General features: G+C 37.4%; 1 protein-coding gene across 3 annotated transcripts in view; it reads right to left on the reverse strand.

Moving 5' to 3' along the window:
• The window catches only part of MGAT4A (alpha-1,3-mannosyl-glycoprotein 4-beta-N-acetylglucosaminyltransferase A), a 117,347-nt gene that overhangs the window by 3,705 nt on the left and 95,623 nt on the right, over window positions 1–18,019 (reverse strand). For 2 of the 3 annotated variants that reach the window (XM_067559996.1, XM_067559997.1), the window contains exon 13: window positions 3,316–3,394. In XM_067559996.1, coding sequence (XP_067416097.1) covers window positions 3,316–3,394 — 79 coding nt within the window. Of the gene's footprint in view, window positions 1–1,620; window positions 2,075–3,315; window positions 3,395–18,019 lie in introns of those variants that run through there. The other variant, XM_067559998.1, reaches the window with a different exon arrangement.

An 18,019-nucleotide genomic window follows, 5' to 3' on the forward strand; every position in this document is an offset into this window, starting at 1 on the left:
AGATGACATAAAATGTTTGCTGGAGCTTTTCTTTTGGATGCATAGGCTTTGTAGAGAATAATGGGAAGACTTATTTCCTCAGATCTGTGAAATCCCTAATTTACTTATGGTAAAAAAAATTTGAGATGAAGAGCCATCTAATCAACATGTAAAATACAGTGTTTGTGATTCTTCAATATACAGTGCCTCTAGGAAAGACACTCCATGGACAAAGGTGATGGGCACCAATAAGCTCACTTTAATAAAGAGACAGAAAAATGAAACTGAAGAAAAGAATGTGAACAATAGTCTGGTAATTGCATCCAGGATCAGCTGATCTAAATCCAAAAGATCTACTCCGGTGAATCCCTGAGGATTAATACAAAATTCTTGATAGGTGGATGAGATGAAATCCACCCAGGTTTGCTTACTTCCATTACTAAAAACACTGCTGCAGATGGTTTTTGCTTTAAGGCCCAGAGCAGCATCCATCCAGCAGGTATTCTGGGATTTGAAAGATTTTTGCTGAACTCATCTTGAAGTTTCTGTCCTACATCAGTCACTGAATTTGGACTCAGCCCTGCAGGAGTCTGTGGTGCACAGGTCCCACCAGATCTGTGAATCTTTGTGGCCACCTGCCTGCAGGGCCCCCTGCCATTCTAGAGCTTCTACCTCCAGTTCTGGTGAGGTATATATCTCTTGCTGAGGCTACTGGGTTGGAGGTGGGCCTAATATCAGGCTGAAGCTCTTAACCTGCTAAGACCACTGTGCTGTTAGCCAGGGGAACTGAAAGCATCCTTACACTGGGAGTGGTTCCTACTGGTGGCCAGCATTGGGGGCTGGTGGTTATAGCTAGGAGCCAGAGCAGGAGAGCAAATGCTGCTGCTGGATATAGAAGACACAGAACTCCCTCAGCCAGGCAAGGCTGAAGGGGAGATGATCCTAGGACCTCTTTGTTCTAGGCTACTCCTTGGGTTTTGTCACTATATCTTGAGCTCATGTGGGTGAGGCTGCTGATGCATACTTTTGAGCAAGGTGACCCAAAGCCCTGAGAAACAAAACCTGAAAGCTTTATCATTAAACATGATGGGATAAAAAGAGCATGATATTCAGAACCAAACTGGCAATTTTAAATAGGCTTTTTCCTATGCTCTCTGTTTTTGGGAAGCAGAAAGTCTGGAAACAGACAGTTTCTGATCCCAGGAGGCAGACTGTACTGCAGTTTTTTTTTAATGGGAACCAGTCCCTACCCAGTGAATGACAGGACTAGCCCTGCCTCCACAAGAACACAGCAAAGGGAAAACTGAATGTAGGAATGACATGCCTGGATAAGAGAGGACTATATGTTTGGTTTATAGATGATCTTTCCTTCCCTGGACTGAGGATTTTTAAATAGAGCAGTTGTGTCAACAGACTATTAGCTCAGAGTTACAGTACTGCCAAACTCAGTTGTTCAAACATCATATGTCATGCCTCAATGACTAAGAGTTTATCTTAAAAATAATGAGTTTTTTAAAATAATAAATGTTAGGTTCTTTTATTTGCCTTCTATATTATGAGCCTTTAGGGTACACCAACAGCTAGCTTACATGGGGACATCCAGGTAAATGAATCCAAATTATCTAAAAGGTGTGAACTGAAGTGGATTAGTTAAAGCATATTAAATCTCTGTGTGGACGCTGTTATTCAGAATTAAAGTGGCCTTAATTCATTTTAATTTAATTCATTTTGGAAGTGAATGTGGTTTAGCTAATTCACTTCAAATTCACATTTTTAGTTAATTTGAATCAACTTTTCTGGCTATACACATGTAGACAAGTCCTCAAGTCACCTTTTCAAACTTTTCTCTACAATCACTAGACTAGAAAATTACTTTACCTTTTGTTTTTCTTTAAAAAAATAACTAAGATCCTCATGTAATCACTTGCCTCTAGAAGCTAGGGATTTAAGAACAACAACAAAAAATGGCAAGACTCACGATAAAATCAAAAGAGCAGGCAACACATTTGAACCCCTTTTGTAAGTTTCTAGTTGTCTCTCTCTGTATCTCAGGGCTTTATTTATAGATGTAAAAAATACCATGATGAAACGTAAACTGTAATAAAATTAATAAGAAAAACATATTTGATGCACCAACAAGAATCAAACATCAGGGAAAAGGGAGATCAAGATACAATCTGACTTACAACACTCTTTACCCGCTCCTGTTTGAAATGTTTCCCATCTTTTCCAACTAACCTCTAAGGTAAAACTGGTGAATTTAAATCAAATTATCTCTACCTAGTAGAACATAAATTTGATGAGCCAAATTCAGGCCTAATGTAAGTAGGTGCAACTCCATTTCATGCCTATTTATACCTATTCTGAATTTATAATTTTTATTTATTTTTATAATTTCACTTTTGTAATATACATGTATATATGTATGAACATCAATAAATTTGGCCATTCACAACACAAGAAAGTGGAGAGAAGAAAGAGGGTGTTGTTTTGATTAAAATTGTGAAGTAATGTCTCATGAGTGCTGAGGTAGTATTTGTGTGGGGGAGGCACGTGGGAGTGAAGTGGGGAAGAGACGAATACTACTAGCAAGATCACTGCTCTGATATCACTTTGAATCATCATATATTAATCTTCCAGATACAATGGTCAGGGTTCTTCCAGCTGAAAATATCTGCATCAGATGTATATCAATTGCAATGAGATTAGACACAAATACTTTATATTACTCTTTTGATACCTACTGAAGTAACCCTCTTTTTGAATTAATGTCTTTACTCTTGGAATAGAAACTTTTGTGACAGAAAAGATCACAGATTCTCCTTCAGGTACTATGGTTAGAATCTGACTACAGATTGGAATTGACTTTATTCACTGCATTGCCATTTTGAGCTAAAATCCAAATTAGTTGTGTAGAAGAAATAGAAAGTTTCAGACGCTGTTCTATTAACCTGACAATTTAGTTGCCACAATATCTGTTTAGCTGGATTTGTGCAGGATCTTTAAGTCTGACACGCAGTGGACGAAAACGAGGAAACTGAGTGAAGCCACTTCCTCCAAAATTCACGTCTTTTAAAAAGAAAAAGCAGTGAAACAAAAGTAGATAGGTAATCTGGAGGAGAGGAGGTGTTTACTCAGCTCCCTTTTATCAAGATTTGCTCTGCATGAAAGTCTGTGCTCTTTGTGAATAAGGTCTGTTTAAAGTAAAAAGGGATGAGATGTTTTCAATTCCAATAAAAGAGACACCCATATTTTCCCAACCCAATAATGTCATTAAAAATTAGAAGTTTTGCTTTTACTCTAATGTGGAAAGGAGAGAGATTAATGTATTCATACCTTAAAAGGCAAAACCTCCACTGTAGTATTTAGTAATATATCTCCTGGATGCTCTGGGTTGCCACTATGAAACAAGTATCTATAAATGCAAAATTAAAAATAAATGGTCTGCACACCTCAATCACGGTTGATTTAAGAAGTAACATTAAATGACATTACAGAAATTACACTGGTAGATGATCCTAGTTCAACTATGAAAATGAGTTTCATATACTAATGTACTGGAAAGTTCTGTTTTAAGAGAAGGATTGAGTTTTTAAAAAGTGACCAGGCAAAGTTATTCATAGATTTAAGTATTACTAGAACTTGCACTTAGGAAAATAGCTCCCGTGTTGACACCACTGGGTTATCCTGTAGCACAAAGGGGTCTAGGAGGCAACATGGTCCATTTCATAGAACACAGGATTGGGAGTCCGGAAAATTGCATTTATTCTTAGCTCTGCTGCTGACCAGCTGTGTAATCGTGGGCAATTCACATAGGCCCACTGCACCCCATTTTCCTCATTTGCAAAACTGATACTAAATAACTTCTTTCATAACATACTTTGAGATCTAGGAATGAAAAATGCTATATAGTAAATGCTAAATGTTCCACCTATGTGGAAATTTGCTGGTCAGGGAAAAAGCTACAGAATAACCACTAACCAGAGATCACCAATTCAACAACAAAGCTGCATAGTTTATTAGTATAGTTGTATTCATATGTCTATATTCATAACTATATATATTAATAAATCAGAGTTTTAACATTTACATAGTGTTTTGGCTCATCAAAGCTACAGTCGCTTGATCACATATTGCATAAACAAACATACAAAAGCTACAAACAAACAAATCCCAGAAAACAATGTGGTGCAATAGACAGAAGCTACTTTCCCTCACCCTGTTTGTGGAAGTTTCCCATTTTTGTATGGGTTTACTGATTTATTTATTACAAGAGAAAAAAACAAGTTATATTGAGGTAACAGTAGTACCTGTGTGTATTTTACACAGCAATGTTAGAAACCAGGTTGCGATGTGCATCGCAACTTTGAAAAAATAGCAAAATTCTCTGTAAACCACACCTGATGGGCTATATTACATAAAAAATGTTTAAGTGCTATAAATCCTCATGCTTCAGATCATAAGCAAACCACTAACTACTTGACATAAGGAATTCATGTTATACCATAATTGCTTGTTTGTTATGTTTCCTGGACCTTCCTCTGAAGGAGCTGTTATTGAACATGGTTAGAAAGAGGACACTAACCTAGAGGGACCATTGGCTTAATTCAATATGACAGTTTCTAGGTCCTAAACCTAGGGGCAGACAGATTTCTGGCTGAGAGGACTTAAAAGGAGAGCTCATGGACTACGGAACTGGGATGAGCCTGAGACTTGCTACTTTTAAGAGTCAAGACAGGGCTAGTTCTTTGAGCAAGACTTCTCCTAAAACTGGTGAGAACAGAATGTTCCAGAACGTGACAATGGAATGGAGGCAAAAGACAATAACCCACTTTAAGAAAATAGTGCAAACAACCTTGGGATGAACAGTGTGACAGAAATGACATTTTTAAATATGACTGTGATACCTGGTAACGGGCACACTTCAAACTTACATTTGAAAACGCATATTTACAAGATCTCACTTTGCTAACAAAAAACACTGAATCTAAGTGGCTGGTAAATTTAGCATTAGTTATATAAGGACAAAATTGGACGTTTCTCATTATCATTAATGAATATATTTATCTCCACAGTCCACATTTTCCTCACTGTAGGCTGTTTGAACTGTGGTTGCATTGATTAATTATAGTTTATTTTTAAAAGGGTGTCTTAATCTGATGATAAAAATAAATGTGTCTGGCATATATTAGGAGTAATTAATTGGAATTTTAATGCAAAGTTGTGAGAATCTCAACCTAGGTATTCAGAGACCACAACACACCAACTCCAAGGGGCACCAGACCCTGCCAGAAAAACAGATGCAAAACCTGCAGACATATCTCCAGTGTTACAATGATCAACATCCCCACCCCGGCAACACACCTTTCAAGATCCGTGGATCCTACATGTCTGTCAACATGTAGTCTGTAGTCTGTCAACAACTCATCCAGTGCACTAAATGCTCCAGTTACTATGTGGGTGAAACCAGACAATCACTATGCTCTCGAATTAACTCATACAGGAAAATTATAAAAGACAAATATACCCTATTGCTTGTGGATGAACACTTTTCATAGAGCAATCACTCTATATCAGTCCTCATCCTCAAAGGAAACCTGCACAACACATTCAAAAGACGAGCCTGGAAGTTTAAATTCATAACTCTGCAAAGACACTAAAAATCATGGTCTGAACAGAGACATTGGATTTATGGTTTATTACAACCATCTGTAACACACTAACCCTCACTCTATTTTTGTCCTATGATTACTGATCGGGGTGTTAATGAGCCACTTCACCTTGAATGATGCTTTGGAATATGTGCTAACTATTTATGCTAAACAATCTGTTCCACGCTGCATTTAGCTGTGATACCAGGAGTTCTTTTCCCAGACCTGAAGAAGAGCTCTGTGTGGCTTGAAAGCTGGTCTTTCTCACCAACAGAAGTTGGTCCAATAAAAGATATTACCTCACCTACCTTATCTCTCTAATATCCTGGGACTGACATGGCTACAACTACACTGTATACATTTCTTTTAACATTGCGTTTACAATACGCAGTATATGAATGAGAAACATGAGCATTTTTTACCACTAGGTGGTATCTATGTTTGGGAATTTAAGGCCATTCATTTCTAGTTATACTAATAGAACACAGATTAGTTTCCTAAGATTAATGTATATGAAACTGCTCATAGAAGTGACATCTAAATACACCTAGTTTGACAAGCCTTTGTTATTCTTAATGCATCTAAATAAATATGTAAAATCTATTAGCACTGAAGCCCTCATTTCAACTGAAATGTAAACACCATCTAACACACTCCATACTCATCACCACCCATAATTAAAACTAGTTGAAGAATTATCACAACTAAAATTACCCAAAAACCCAATCAATTTACAATTCAGTAAAATGTAATCAAAGATAAAATTTCCAGTTTGTCATTTGATTCTTACAGAAAGCATTGTTAAAAGAAAGTACAAGAGGAAAACAGGGCTCTCTAGTCCTAACTCAGGAAAACATCTCTATTCAGGCCAGACAGCACATGCTTAACTTTAAGCATCTGCTTAAGAATTGTCTTGAATAGGGAAATTCTCTGATACAGTGACAAAAATCCTAAAGCAGGATCAGGGCCCTCAGAGACAGAGCCAATTTCTGTTGTTTGATACATGCATGCAAGCTCCACTGACTTCAGTGGCATACACTGAGTTCAAAAGGAATTGCACAGGAATATCAGAACAGATTTGCTCCAGGGACCTTAGCTCTGTAAACTCTTTAAAAAAATATTAGTGCTTTTACCAATTGTTGGTAAATATTCAATACATTAGCCCTGGTCTACACTTACCTGGAGATTCGGCTGCGCTACGCTACTTGAGGGGGTGGTTTACCAGCGTCGACTTCCTGATCGATTGAGCGGGTCTACACTGACTGCTCAATGGATCCAGAAAGATCGATCTGGCGGCAGCAAATTTGCCGCCATCAGTATAGACATGGCCTTAGTTTACACAATGCTAACATACAAACAGAATTTATCATACACAGGCCCTAACCTGCAGATTTTATCAGATAAAACTCTTATTGAAGTTAATGCCAAGATTAAGGACTGCAAAACCAAACTTGTGTCCTTTTTCTAAACATTTATGGAATCTCAAAAACATACAAAGAGTACATTTTCCAGCTTCTACTATAGGTCTCAGTGATAAGTAAGCCAAAATTACAGCAAAAGCAGCCCAGAAAGATATTTCTGTTTAAATGTGCATTTAAGATCTATTCTGATGTCCATATGCATGCTAACACCCTAATCACTAGTGGGAGTTTTACCACTAGATTAATGAGATAAACTTTCCATGACCACTCTCACTCGCCAATATTTTTTCATAAGGGACACTCTTTAAAATTACAAATGCATAAATGCTCTTGCATGGACATAGAAGTAGTGTTTTCTTCATGGCCTTTTAGTTCATCTAATCTTATTACTGACAGCAATACAGACCTGGAAAAATCACCACAGAAATTCCTCTATAATCATCAAGCTGTCTGTCTGAATTAATGGAGAAAAAATGCAATGGTAATAGTGTTTTTCCTGCTGTGTTATTAACATTTAGACACTAGGAGGTGATTTTGTTCGTTTACTGCAATTTTCAGCTCCACTGTGGCAACACACGCAAGTTAGCATGATGTCAATATGATTTACAGAAATGATTGACCTAAATGAGTTTCCAAGCTTCCTTCCATTCAAAATTATCCTTTTCATCTCTCTCTCTCTGTGTAAATAATACATACACATGTGTAATTTTTCTTTGACAGATTAGATCTATTAACATAATCAAAGAATGCATTCAAAAGTTATGCATAAGAATATATTCTTGTAGTTCAGATTTATAAGCATTTTATTTCTCTTTAAGATAGAATTATTTAACAGCAGATCAAAATTCTATTGCTATTATTACACAAGCGCCATTTAGCTAGCTGTCCTGAAGTAAGCTTGCCTCCCCACCACTGGATAACAATCACAAGGCCCAAGAGGCTGAGTTGAGCTATGGAATATTTTAGATGCAAGACCTGACTGATGTGTAGGAAGATATGCTTTTGGTTTATGAGTTACTAAAACATCTGGCCTGGGATTTAACTGGTGACAGTCCAGGTGAACACTGGAAATATGTATTTTTTCTGCTTGAGTGGCATTTTTCTTGTGACTTAAAATTACTATCAATAGCAGTGTGTCATTTATCTGCTATTTAAAACACAATATCCTTAGAATCATTATTTAACATTAAAATTCTGGAAAGTACATATGTATATTCACACACACACTTCCAAACAACTGCAGTGAAAATTGCTAAATTATTCTCCTCTTAAAAAAATTAAAGATATGAAAGAACATTTTAGTTACAAATTTAAACATGCAAAAGTTTGGAAATCCTAAAATAAGTATGTCAATGACAAGTAATATTAATTTATATTTTGTAAATCAAGCTACCTCATAAAAATTGAACTGTAAAAAGCTGCTCTATCCCTGACACCTTTTTTGTATGGAGTGTGAGTCAGGGTTAATAACTCCCTAATTCTGGTGTCATTTAAAAACCTCAACCATTTACAATGTGCACCTTGCATAATATAAACTACTTTCTTGAACTCTGTTTCAATGTACATAGACGTACAAGATGATACACATGGCTAAAGTAGAACGTGACTGTGTAATGGAACATACAATCTTGGTGTTTGTCACTGTTTGACTTGAACATAATATAGAATTTTGAAGTTTGATTTGATTCCATTGAGAGTAAACTAGATATAGTATCTAAAAAAAAATCTGAGTTGGAGAGAAAAATATAATCGGCTGAAATAAGTATTAATGAAATCCTTTACAATTCTAGCTGTGAAGACCTAAGAAAAGTCACTATGATTCTCATTGGTGTTAAAGATAGTAATAACTTCCCTAGGCTGAAATGCATTATTTATTACTGATATTCTTTAAAAAAAAAAAAAAAAAAAGCTTCAATCAGGATTATGATGAAACCTTAGAAAAATTTTCTTGAAGCCTAATGTCTTGGGTTTTCTTGAAAATAACAAAAAGGAAGATTTGTACAAATCTATGTCAACACTTTTAACTTAACCTCCATTTGTGCTTTTAATCTTCCCCTTTCCATACTTAAACTGTTTAATCTCTAACAGTTCTTCATCTATGCTTTTTGCTGATTGTACCCTTTTTGATCACCTATTGATTGTGCAAGGCTCAAAAATCATGTCAGGAAATAGAAGTTACCTTTTTAGCAAAATAAAAAATAGTATTTTCCAACATGTTTCAAAAATCTATGCTCACTCAGAGAATTAATTATTGTTCCTTTGAGCTAAATTTCTGTCTTTAGGCATTAAGGCTTCTGCCTTATGTTCTTTTAAATTCTATTTCAGGATCTATCAAATGTACTTATTATATACTTTTGATGAAAACAAGGCTTTCCTTTCTTCACAGCCAGCTAATAAAGATACTAGTGAGCTTGATATTGAAGATGAGCATAGACATCACTTGTAGTTTTATACAGTTCAGTTTTATATTCATTTTCTTGGCAATTCTATATGAACAACTACAATTATACTAGAAAAAGAAAATAATACTTCCCTTTAAAATTCCCTCTAAAGATGTGTGATTCTTACTGAAGATGTATTATTTAATTTAATTAAACTACAGCTTGATTTTGTAAGAACCTATTGTTGTATAACTCACAATTGCACTTTTACTTAGTTGGAAAAAGCATTCCTTTTTCTGTCTTCTTTTTATGTGCCTAGTGAACTGTTTGGTCTATTTATAAAATCCTGAGAGTGAAAATCTGGCTACAGTGAAGTCAATGAGAGTTTTGCCATTGCCTTCAAAGAAGCCAGAATTTCACCCTATGTGGTTTTTCAGGACTCCAAGTAGCTGCTTTGTTATGGTGGTTATGGTTATTCAGGTTACTGTCTTTGTGTAGAGGTGTATAGAGGTGTTTGTGTCTCTGTATATAGATTTTTAAATAGCTCTGGATTTAATAATCTTCTCTTAACTGATATATGCTTAAATGATTTTTAAATAAAAAAGGAACATCCTAGAGAATGTCAGGTTATATTTATGTTAAAATGTGGTCTCCTCTTAGAAATCTTCATAACAGACAATGTTATTTTTTACTGTTCTAAAACACACTTTAAATTCAAGTTACAGTAAAAGTATTTGCTTATTCTATGAGTGATCTTTGTAAAGAATGGACAGTGTCTGACATTTATCGAACAGCTATGAAACAATAGTGAATAATACATACTGTGACCCTAATTCAGCAATGCACTTAAGCCTGTGGTTAAGCAGCAGTTGTAGCAGTACAACTTCTAAAATTTAGTATTTTCAGCTTTGGTATTAAAGTAAAATATCTGTAAATTAAGAGTGTGTGTACAAGCTTTGACTTCAAGAATTATGTAAAATGCATCAAATGATTTTCAGTAGAGCTGTCAAATGATTAAAAATTAATTGTGATTGTGAGATTAAAAAAGTCATGATTAATCGCAGTTTTAATTGCACTGTTACACAATAATAGAATATCATTTATTTAAATATTTTTGTTGTTGGGGAGGAGAAGAGTGTGTGTGTGTGTGTTGGGGGGGAAAGTGTGTGTGTATATGTTGGGGAAGCACTGTCTCCTTAAGCAGAGTACTCAGAAACCTGAACACTTTTTTGGCAAGCAGCAGCTGCTGTCAACAGCACTCACTCCTGAGCCAGCAACAGCAGCAGATATGCTCCCCCCTGTTCCCAAACCACAACTCAGCAGTGACCAAGTACATGGGAGGAGGGACACCACAACATCAACCTCCCTGCTCCCCACTCTGTGCAGCAGACAGGAGACAGGCTCCTGGTCCAAAGCAGCGTGGCCAGGGGAAGCTCCTCCATGGGGGAAGGTGGCAGGAACAGCAGTGGAACAGGGCAGCAGGAGGAGGGGCAACCCTGCCCTGGAGGCAAGCAGCAGCACTCCTGGTGTGTGATTAAAGTTCCTTTAAAAAAATAACGCATTAATTTGTTTTGAGTTAATCGCAGGATTATGTCCTGTAAATGTAAACAAACTTGTTTGTCTCAGAGATTGGCTGAACAAGAAGTAGGATTGAGTGGATTTGTAGTTTTATTTTTTAATTTTTTAACATAACTGCACTCAAAACGGTCTACATTTGTAAGTTGCACTTTCACGATAAAGATGATTGCACTATAGTACTTGTATGAGGTGAATTGAAAAATACTATTTTTTATCTTTTTTACAGTGTAAATATTTGTAATAAAAATATTAAGCGCTATACACTTTGTATTCTGTGTTGTAATTGAAATCAATATATTTGAAAATATAGAAAAAACATCCAAAATATTTATAATAAATTTAAATTGGTATTCTATTATTGTTGAACAGGGTGATTAATCGTGACTTTTTAAAATCTGGTTAATTTGTTTTGCATTAATCAATTGAGTTAACTGCAATTAATTGACAGCCCTAATTTTCAACCTTAAAAATATACCAGAGATTTTTCCTTACTGATTATTTTCAAATTATTTAAATCCAGGAAGATAAAAAAAATTCTCTTCACTTCATAAGCTGCAATTTTAGTACAAAATGAAAACCCTAATGTCATCAAACCTAAAAAGGGTTACTTATCAAGTGAAGATAAAGTCTTATGCTATAAATACAAAAGGAGAAATTTTGAAGGACAAGAAAACTCACTATTGAATTGAAAGAGTTGTTCTTATACATGGTCAGGACAGGGTGGTATTAATGTGACCATCCTTTATTTGTAGTGTAGTATCCAGGAAGTGATTTCTTGTGTGGATTGGTCCAGGCTAAGGTTGATGGTGGGGTGGAAATCATTGAAATCCCGGTGGAATTCTTTGAGGGACTCTTTCCCATGGGTCAAGATGATGAAAATGTCACCAATGTAGCGTGGGTAAAAAAGAGGTGCTTGGGAACGAGTTTTGAGGAAGCAATGTTCTAGGTCAGACATAAAAATGTTGGCATACTGTGGGGCCATGCGGGTGCCCAGAGCTGTGCCACTGACTTGAAGGTATAGATTGTCTCCAAATCTGAAGTAGTTGTGGGTCAGGACAAAGTCCAGCTACCATGTGTGCCATATCATCATCAGGGAAAATATTCCTGATGGCTTGTAGTCCATCTTTGTGTGGAATGTTGGTGTAGAGAGCTTCTACATCCATAGTGGCTAGAATGGTGTTTTCTGGGAGATCACCCATGGATTGTAGTTTTCTCAGGAAGTCAGTGGTATTGTGAAGATAGCTAGGAGTGCTGGTGGCATAGTGCCTAAGAGGAGAATCCACATAGCCTGACATTCCTGCTGTGAGAGTGCCAATGCCTGAGACGATGCGGTGTCCAGGATTCCCGGGTTTGTGGATCTTGGGTAGCAGATAGAATAACCCTGGTTGGGGCTCAGGGGGTGTGTCCGTGTAGATTTGTTCCTGTGTTTCTTTAGAGAGTTTCTTAAGTAGATGGTGTCGTTTCTTTTGGTATTCCTCAGTGAGATTGGACGGTAGTGGCTTGTAGAATGTGGTGCTGGAGAGTTGTCTGGTAGCCTCCTGTTCGTAATCCGACCTATTCATGATGACTACAGCACCTCCTTTGTCAGCCTCTTTGATTATAATGTCAGAGTTGTTATTGAGGCTGTGGATGGCGTTACGTTCTACATGGCTGAGGTTATGGGGCAAGCAATGTTGCTTGTCTATAATCTCAGCTTGTGCACGTCGGTGGAAACATTCTATGTAAAAGTCTAGTCTGTTGTTTCGATCATCAGGAGGAGTCCATGCAGAATTCTTCTTGTAGCGTTGGTAGGAAGAATAAATGGACACAAATCAGACATAAAAAATGGTAACATCCATAAGCCAGTAGGAGAGCACTTCAATCTCCCAGGACACTCTGTAGCTGACTTGAAAGTTGCCATACTTCAACAAAAAAACTTCAAAAACAGACTTCAGCGAGAAACTGCAGAGCTGGAACTCATATGCACACTTGACACAATCAGATTGGGTCTGAATAGGGACTTGGAATGGTTATCTCATTACAAGAAATAATTGTCACTGTTCACACATTCTCACCCTCTAATCAACGGTTGTGAATAGGCCTCATCTACTCTAACTGAATTGACTTTGTTAGCACTTGCCCTCCCCATTGTTGTTTCTTACCCCTGGATACACACACACACACACACATCCTATCTGTGATTTCCACTTCATGCATCTGACGAAGTGGGTTCAGCCCACGAAAGCTTATGCCTGCAGAAATTTGTTAGTCTTTAAGGTGTTACAGGACTCTTGTTTTTTTTAGTCGGAAGAGAGGATATTGGGCTACATGGACCATTGGTCTGACCCAGTATGGCCATTCTTACATTCTTATCACCATTGCAAGAGAATATCATGACATCATCTGGAAAGTGGGTCCCAACTATGGGATTGTTTCCCTCCACTCCAGCTTGATGCTTTTCTTCCCCAAGACTTTCATCCTCAACAGCACAGATACTGTTGGACAGGAGGTAGGACCACTCTACTATGTCCCTAAAAGTCTCCTCTATATACCTCTCTTTTTCCCTTTGCTCCTCCAGGTTAGCCCCTCTGGCCTCAAGAGCCCATACCATGCCTCTGAGGGTTGTGGGTTGCTTGCACCTCTCTCTCACTCTCACTCTCACACACACACACCTCATGCCGATAAGGCAGATAATCAGATATGTTGCACTCAATGCAATAAACTGTAGCTCCCACCCTGCTGCTGGTTTTCTGTCTGCATTTTTTTAAACACTCGGGTGGCTTTTTTTTTTTTATGTAATCTAAGTTTGGGGTATATTTGTTGGGTGTACTGTTTTGTTTTTTCCTGTCAGTTACTTTTCTTGGGGATCTGGTACCTTTCTAATTGTTATCATCCCTTGGCCTCCTCTCCCTGCACCCAAACTTTCCTTACTGTAGCAGCTCCCTCACTCTGTTGTAGGTCTGCAGTGTCAATGGCACTGAAATGAGAGGCAAGTGTTCTGTTGCCAGTGCCATTGGTACCAGAACCAATGGTGCTTCAGTCAAGGATCTGCACCAGTCTTGATGGCCCTGCTGAAGCCAGAGTCAATAGTGCTGCCTCAGACAGCTCCAGTGAGTGTCTCTATTTACAACCAGACTTTGACTTGGCACTGGAGGACTTTTTAGAAGATTTTCTGTGAGGCACTTCAAGGAAGCTGCAAGGGAGGAAGATAAGTGATGCTTCCAACCCCACTTGGGGTTCAAAGCCAGAGCAACTAGAGAGGCGCTCCTCATGGACAGACTGTCCATCCTGTCATGGTCAGGGTCAGGCTCTGAAGCAGGATGTATCACCTTCTTTATGAGATGTACCTTAAGGTAGAAATCCCTCTGCTTCATCAACCTCATTGGAAAGGAAGTACAAATAAGACATTTGTCTTTCACATGTCCTTCATCTAAGCAAATTAGGTAGCATTAGTGCCAATCCGTAACTTGGATTATGGCCTGTATGTGTCATATTGCTTGAATCCTGCAGATTGCTGCATATCAGATGAACTACATATCTAAGTAAACTGTACTAGGCTAAAACAAAAACTAATTATAACTATACACAAAATAGAGAAAAATCTCCTTCTAAAGGCTGGCTAACCACAGCTGAACAGCAATGGGGGAGCTCCAGCTCTTGGCTGGAAAGAACAAAATGTGAGGGAGGCGGCAGTCATACCCCTCTTTACTCTCAGCTCACTGCACAAGGACAGCAAGGACATGTGTGCTGCCTGCTGGCACTGCTGGCAAAAGTCTCTGACTCAAGTGCACTGGGTGCACACATACCTATAGTGGAATGTGTCTGTGTGCACAATCACTTGAAGGAGAACTGATAGTGATTAATGATTTAAAGATGATTTGTAAAGGAATTTTTATTAAGGCTGATCCTGGTGTAAAAGCTGTGGTTTTCTAAAAACTGCTCTAACTGAATGGAAAACTATAAGCTATCCCTATTCATAGTAACTATTCTTCCTTAACTGTAGGCAAAAACAATAGGAAGGGAAGATTTCTAATTTATGGTTTCTCAGAATATTGCTAAAACCATTTTCTAAATGATGTAGTACATTAATGACATGAGGGGTCATGAGCTAACACAGAACATTTCCTTCAAATGGACTTATTTTATATTCCTTAATTCTTTGAACATTAAATACTGATATATTGCGTTTTTCTTCTCTGCATTGGAGATGAAAATAATATGGAAAGACCAGTAAAAATTTAACATGCTTGCCAGTATTACACACAGACAGACATACAATGAAATCCTGCTCAGTGAAGTTCTGAATCTGCAAAAATAGGGATACATTTACTTCCCTACCTCAGAGGAGTACTGCAAGGATAAATTCATTAACATTTGCAAGATGCTGAGGTATGATGCTGATGAGCACCATAGAACAGCCAATACATTTACTGAGAATGGTGGGGGGAGGAAAGAAAAACCCAAGACCACTAGAGAATAGAATATATTTTTGCATTTTTTCGTGAAAATTTTTCAGTAAGATCAAAAGTTTGAAGCATTTTTCCTGAGCTGAAAACGAGCCGCATTGTTTTTGACAAAATGCTTTACTTTGAGTTCTCACAATAACAACTCTTGCTAATAACGAAAAGGTTCCAAGTTTTGAAAACAACAAATAGTGATTGCAATTTATGCATTTCAAAAAGCACACCAGCATTATTATTGTTCTCACAGTCCTTCTGTGTTATAATCAGATTTATGGCAGTCAAGCATTTGTGTATTTATCAGAATACCTAAAATGGACTTCAATAGCCTAGTAAACATTTAAGGTGACAGCATCTTTTTCTAAATCTTAAAAGTGTGACCTATTTTGAGGGTCTTACCATTCAGAATTATTACATTTATTTTTGCAAATAATGCACAAAATGTCCAATTTACTCTCAGGAATAAAACAAACTGGTGAATTCACATTATCCTCTTAAGGTACAACACTGAAACAGTGATATGTGAAGCAGCACATCAGAGATTGCAGAGATGACAGTTTGATTCTAGCTTACTATGTGGGGAGGTGAATGCTCTGGATGAGGAACTTCAGCTGGAAGAACTGTTATCAAAATGGAAAACTAGTTTCAGAGTCTTGTTCAGTTCACTTTATCCCTGTTGTAGTGTGCTTGGCTTAGGACAAGAAACATCTGCTGAACTGTTGAAGTTATCAAGGGATAAAACAAACTATCTTTCAATAAATAGCAGAAACCAGTTTGGTTTCTGTCTGCTAAGTTATGCTCCTACATCTTCTTATGCTTTTATCCTTGCTAGAGGACAATTTTTCTGATTCTCAGAAGCATAGTGCTTTGAAGAAACAGATACATTTATAGCCAACCAACCAAACTACAGAAGCAGTAAATTCAGCATAGTAAAATGTTTAACATGGAAAAATACATTCTGGAAAGAAGTAACTGCTGTGTTACACTGTTACAGAAGCACCATTCATTCTGTCCAATTTTTAGTCATTATTTCTATTAGAAAGCTCATTTATCAGGATTTTACTAACATAGCTAACCACTAACCAGTAACTCGGATGGAGCATGGCAGACAAGGTTTCATTCAGGTTCAGGCAGCTTTTTTTCATTTTTTTCCCCAAGATTCATAGATAAAGAGAAGACACAGATAGCATAAGGTCATCTAGTCCCCTTCCCTCACAAATCCAGGATTGTTCCCAAAAGTGTACTTTCTAGTGTTTATCTAGTTTAGCTTTTTCCCCTCAGCCTAATACATCTCACCACCAGGAAGGATTTCCTGATATCCAGCCTATGTTTTCCCTTTCTTAATTCAACTCATTGCACTCCCAGTTATAACCTCTGTGTTCTTCAGTAAATTATTCCTCTCCCTTATTGGTGTTTACAGCCTGGAGATATCTGCAAATGTATTTCTTCACCTAGTTGTCACTTTACTTCAATGGCAGCACATTTAGGCCAACACTGAGTGCTTTAGAAAATCCCACCACTTAAGTGCATCATATCCCTGACAAATCTTAATAGTAATAACTCACCTAAATCTTTTGCCAGTTTAAGAAAGGTAAAAACTGTATGTGTGTGGACTTTGGGTAATGATATAAGAGCTCAAATTCCATTAAAAGCTGCTTCAATATTTATTAGAAGTTAAGAAAATGGCCTCATGTCAGATGAAAAACTACTTAGACTTAAAATGTTATACCAGTCCATTTAGTGAACTTCCTTTGAGAAAGCAGGAGAATCTGAGATGTTCATTTTCTTCAGAAACTGAACTATCTTCACTGAATAGACTATTAAAGTCATGTAATCCTCATCTCTTCTGAATTTTACTAACACCTGAGACATGGCAATATTGAGAATAGGCATATATTAACCATTTTGCCCAACTACAAAAAAGAAGAATGGACACTTTCTCCCTTTCTTTGCACAAATGATTGGCTCTCTCTCCCCCTCAATATGATAAACTGAGGCAACACACTTCAGCAAATATATCATCTAAGTCATATTCATTTTTGAGGCACAAAGTTTACTTATGACATTTCCTAGCAAGCTTCAAGCATTTGTCAAAACTGCCGTATTGCTTCTGACACATCCTATACTCCACAGGGAACTCTGCGCAAAAAAATTAAAAATTCTGTGCATAACATTTTAAAATTCTGCAAAATACTGCATATTTTATTTGTCAAAATAACACTATATAATCATGCCAGTTTCAATTATTTTGGTAATTTATTTCAAAATACTTGTCAGCAACAATGTCTGTAGCAATACAAACAACAAAAAAGATTCCCCCAGAAGTAGAGAGTTAAAGAAACCCCTATGACAACCCAGTTGCTGTTTCTCTGACCCCTCTCATCCAGAGCCCAGCCACAGGACCAGACATTACTCCCTCCCCACAAAGCCCAGCCATAGGGTCAGACACATGCGCCCACTCTGCCCCCAGAGCCCAGTTGAGGGGCGCCCCCCAGCCCAAACATGAGTTTCCCCCTTCTCCCAAGCCCAGGAATCCAGAAGGACAAACAGCTGATGCAGGTCCGGGGCGT

The sequence above is a fragment of the Emydura macquarii genome, unplaced genomic scaffold (assembly GCF_026122565.2).
Source record: "Emydura macquarii macquarii isolate MOO-44397 ecotype Brisbane River unplaced genomic scaffold, CSIRO-AGI_Emac_v2 contig_2207, whole genome shotgun sequence".
Classification (NCBI taxonomy): Eukaryota; Metazoa; Chordata; order Testudines; family Chelidae; genus Emydura; species Emydura macquarii.